The sequence below is a fragment of the Monoraphidium neglectum genome (assembly GCF_000611645.1).
Source record: "Monoraphidium neglectum strain SAG 48.87 unplaced genomic scaffold scaffold00240, whole genome shotgun sequence".
NCBI classification, from domain to species: Eukaryota; Viridiplantae; Chlorophyta; class Chlorophyceae; order Sphaeropleales; family Selenastraceae; genus Monoraphidium; species Monoraphidium neglectum.
Genome location: NW_014013388.1, coordinates 30,079 through 34,434, shown reverse-complemented (window position 1 = coordinate 34,434; position 4,356 = coordinate 30,079). Strand labels below are relative to the sequence as shown.

The 4,356-nt window shown below is 65.7% G+C and overlaps 2 protein-coding genes across 2 annotated transcripts in view; both read right to left on the bottom strand.

Annotated features, from left to right (window-relative positions):
* Positions 1-100: 100 nt before the first annotated feature.
* MNEG_2193 (hypothetical protein) lies at positions 101-1,377 on the bottom strand (the record flags this gene model as incomplete). The annotated part of the gene is made up of 2 exons (XM_014049335.1): positions 101-120; positions 420-1,377. 2 exons carry the CDS (start codon positions 1,375-1,377, stop codon positions 101-103), a joined length of 978 nt encoding a protein of 325 aa, XP_013904789.1.
* A 609-nt stretch (positions 1,378-1,986) lies between these two features.
* The window catches only part of MNEG_2192 (DNA polymerase eta subunit), a gene marked incomplete at both ends in the record, with an annotated part of 3,573 nt that continues 1,203 nt past the window's right edge, over positions 1,987-4,356 (bottom strand). Inside the window, 6 exons of the mRNA XM_014049334.1 lie at positions 1,987-2,053; positions 2,640-2,779; positions 2,970-3,028; positions 3,245-3,287; positions 3,502-3,606; positions 3,779-3,883. Coding sequence (XP_013904788.1) covers positions 1,987-2,053; positions 2,640-2,779; positions 2,970-3,028; positions 3,245-3,287; positions 3,502-3,606; positions 3,779-3,883 — 519 coding nt within the window. The remainder of the gene's footprint in view (positions 2,054-2,639; positions 2,780-2,969; positions 3,029-3,244; positions 3,288-3,501; positions 3,607-3,778; positions 3,884-4,356) is intronic.

Here is a 4,356-nt window from a genome sequence, read left to right as displayed (position 1 = left end):
CCGCCGCCCGCCGCCCGGCGGCGGCTGGCGGCCCCGCCCCTGCTGCATGTTTCGTTGCTGCTGCTGGCGGCCGCCCTGCAGCATTGATGCGATCCGCAGATCATGCAGTATGCTCCGCTGCTGCGCCAGGTCCACAGAGGACAGATCGTACGCGTGCTCGCTCGGCCCAGGCCCAGCGGCGTCCCCGCCACCACTGCTGCCCTCGCGGAGTACTGCGCCTGCCGGCCCGGGTGCAGCATTGCCCTCGCCCGCCGCTCGCTCGCCCGTGCCGCCGCATGTGCCCTCGTCGCCAGGAGCGCTGCCGTGTTCGCCTGCGCCTGTGCTTGTGCCCGTGTCCGCCCGCCGCTGTCGTTTTGTGTGCAACGACGCCGCGCTCTCGTCTGCGTGGAGCACGTGCTTTGCCTGCTGCACTGGCATACTGCTGTGCTCCCTCCCTGGATCCTGCTGCTGCTGATCTTGCTGCTGCTGCTGCTGCTGCTGCTGTTGCTCGCCCTGCCACGCTGCATCCGGCGCCACATCCTGACACTCTCCCACCTCCTCCCACGCATTCACACAAATCACGCTCACAAACGGCCCCACCTCCAGCTGCCCGTCATCTGGCGGATGCGAGCGCCGCTGCTTGTCCTGCTCCTCCTGCTGCTGCTCCTGCTGCTGCTGCTGCTGCTGCTGCTCCACTACTTCCTGCTGCTGCTGCTGCTGCTGCTGCTGCTGCTGCTGCTGCTGCTGCTCTACTTCCTCTTGTTGCTGCTGCTGCCCCTGCACGTGCTCCTCGTCCTTTCCATGCTGCTGCTGCATGTCCTTGTCCAGCTGCCGCGGCTGTCGCTGTTGTTGCAGCTGTTGCTGCTGCTCGTGTTGCTGCTGTTGCTGCTGTTGCTGCTGTTGCTGCTCCTGCTGTTCCCCAGAGTTGCAGATGCCCGCAGCCACGGCAAAGCGGCCCCCACCACCAGGAGCTCTGGATAGGAACCGCTGCATCACCGACGCCCCGGCCGGGCCGCCGTCCCGTCTCCGCGCGCCCGACTGCCCGGCATTGTGCGGCGCCGAGGCGCCTGCGCTGCCACGCGCCTCGTCAGCAACCACATTACCAAAGCCCTGCAACAGCTGTGAAGGGTCGCTGCCCCCAGTCCTGCCGCCCCCGGCCCTACCGCCGCCGCCGGCCGTCCCCGCCCCCGCCCCGGCGCCCGCGAGGAACCTGCTGAGCAGCTGCGCGCTGCCGCCGTCGTAGTCAATGAAGTCGGTCGCGGCCAGCGCCAGCCGCGCCGCGGGCAGCGCGTCGGTCAGGCGCCCCAGCATGCCCTGCGCGGTCCCCGCGAGGGCGGCGGCGAGGTCGTTGCCGCCGGGGGCGTCTTTCTGAGTGGGCTGCGCCGGCCCGCGCGGCATGGCGCAGCGGACGGAGCGCTCGGCGGGCGCGGCGGAGCCGCCTCGGTACTGCAGTACTGGGGAGGGCCGCGGATCAGAGGGAAGAGTGGTGGATGGGCCGCTGGTCAGGGCGTGGGAGTGGTGGGTGGGGATCGGGCGCTCCAGAATTTAGTTGCATACAACCTCACAAGAATTTGCAGCGCTCCCAGGCGGCAAATGGGTGGTGTCTCAACAAACGCAGCAGTCAAGGTCCCCAGTCGTGGACGACTGTGCGGCGGCTTTGGGGCGAGCGGAGAGACACGCGAGCGCGAGCATCGGCCTGCGGCTGTGCGCTCTGCGGCTCACCCAGTGTCTTGGGGCGCCGCCTGTTCTCGTCTTCGTCCTCCGCCAGCCTCTCAGCCAACTCCTCACACAGGACCTGCAGGGGCCATGAATGGGAATGCACACTGATATTTTACATGGCAAAAATATACTATTATAAAGGAATATACTAGATGCCATACAATGCAGATGTATTAAAGCAAACGAGATCAGGCAATCAGACTGATTGTGCAAGACCAAGCTGTCAATATCGCCCTGCAGTGTGGGATGCAGCGGCGTACTCCCGCGCCTCCCATCAAAACCGACTGTTCAGCAGCGCGCCTTGATCCAGCCGGCCAGCTTGGCCTTGTCGCTGGTGGGCTCGAACGACTTGCAGCTGGGGTAGTGGCGGGGGATTGTGATGTGTCAGCAGGTGGACATGTCATGTCACGTCATAGCGGCATGTTGAGCCATTCCGTCGCCTTACTTTGCCTAAACTACAAAAAATACGAGAAACGTACCCGCCTGCATTCGTGACGAACGGCAGCCAACGCCCGAAGCTGCCAGGGCACCCGTTCAGGCGTCCCCCACCGATTCACCCCCCAAAACGCAGCTGGCGCTCGACAGAGCGGCGTGCCTGTTGAGGCTCTTGGGCTTGTCCTTGGGGGTCACGGGCTCGTCGTCCACTCCACGACATGTGTCCAGCACCCACCTGCGTGCGGGCGGCGCGGCTGCACATTAATCACAGACATACAAACACACACTCACGTGTGCGAACGGGCGTGCGCACACGCCCGTAAACCACTGCGATCGCAGCAGAGCAGCGGAGCTCGCGCGCAGACCGCAGCTCAGGCAGGTGAATTATGCGGCAGGCGGCCCCTGAGCGGCGGGTTGCGCACCGTCACCCTTGGCTGGCTGCAAAGCTCAAAACGCAGGATATCGTCGCAAGAAAACGAAGCAGAATCGGGTGAGAGGGGACCCACCTTGCGCGGTCCTCCAGCAGCCCGACCAGCTGCTGCCAAGGCGCCGCCGCCACCTCGCCCGCGGCCGTGGCGCCCAGGCCGTCCGTGAGCCGCTGCCCCAGCTTTCCGCCCAGGCCCTTAATCTTCGACAGCGGCATGCCCTGCACACGCATTAGAGCGTGGCAGCTTGTTGCACAATTGAATACGCCATCTTGGACCCAAAAACACGGGGGCAAAGGGCATTCGTGGGATTCATGCTCGTGGCTGTTGGTTGCATCCCTGTCGGTGTAGCGCGCCGGCTGTGCGGCACGCGCGCGCCTGCATCAGCGCTGCGACGCCGCGCGGCAGCACCACGGTCTGCTTGTTGGGCTTGTTGCGCGCAGAGCCGATTTTGGCGAGCAGCTTGTTGCCTGCCGGGGGAGCAAGCGTTGGCTGGGGTCCTTGAATGCCATGTGCGGAGGCACCACCCGGCGGCACTCACGTGCACCGGGCACCACGGAGCTGTGCAGGGGCGCCTGGCGGACACCAAAAAAGGGGAAGCAGGCGCTGATCGATGCGGGTGCCGCGCCACGATGACGTCGGCTGCAATGCGGGGCGCGCTGCTTCTCGGGCGCACTGCGGCTCACCCGCCACGCCCGCGCTGCATGTGAAGCCCAGGCGCTCCAGCACCTGGGTGCGGGGTTTCACACACAACGGGAATGAAGAAAAACACCTACTGTATCTCTGTCTGCACCATGAACTGTGTGTCTCAAGCCTCATCGAGGAGCACCGTCAGTCAGACTGCGTGATGACCAGAGTTTGACCTGTGGCTGCTGCTGGATCCTCAAATGGCGGCGGTCAACCACTGGCGGGCCGCGTTGCCACAGCCCGCGGATCGCCGCACCTGCGCGCGCACACGCGCCGCGACCAGCGCGCCCGCGGCCAGCAGTGCGTCGCAGGCGGCGTCGGGCTCCAGCGGGCCGCCCTCCAGGCAGCTGCACTCAGCAGCCTGCGAACATGGGGGTGCAATCGTGTCTGTGTGTGAGGTAGATCAGACGTGCATGATCGCTTGGGATTGAGAAGTCAGACGTCGGAACACCTGTATTGCTGATATTGCAGGCAAGCGCGCTGTCTACCAGTGGCGACCGTCGGGCAAGACGCGTGCCCGCGCGCCCGCCCACCTGCCGCATCGCGGCGGCTGCGCCCTCCTGCCCGCCGGCCTGCAACTTGGCCAGCTCGGCAGCTGCCACCCTGCTGATGTCAGCATATGCCTCGTCAATGGATGCCTGCGTCGGTGATAGACCGTTCATGCGCTCAACGACAACATAAGAACGCCAAAATCCGCATTGAAAATGCAGGCAGCTGCCGAGATGAGTATATACGGTGCAACTTGCAGAAGCAAGCACGCGGTAAGGGCAGATAGAGATGGTGAGAGCACACCAAGCACCGGCAAGGCGCAGCCGCGCGCATTCAGGCATGAACCGCGCGCCCCTGGCGAGGCGCAGCCCACGCCCATGCAGACGTGCAACGCGCGGACGCGCCTTCTCAAAAAGGCAGCCGGGCAGCAGGGTGTGCAGCAGCCGCATGATCTCCCCGCTGGCCCGGCGGTACCGCTGGAGGCAGGCCTGCGGCGGTGCGGTACGACGGCGGCGGGGCGCGGGCGCGGCGGCTCTCGGTCACAAATCTTGTTGTGCGGAGGCTACAGGGGCGCGGCGGCGGCGTGCGCATGAGGGTGGAGGAGAGGCGGGGAGGTTGGCAG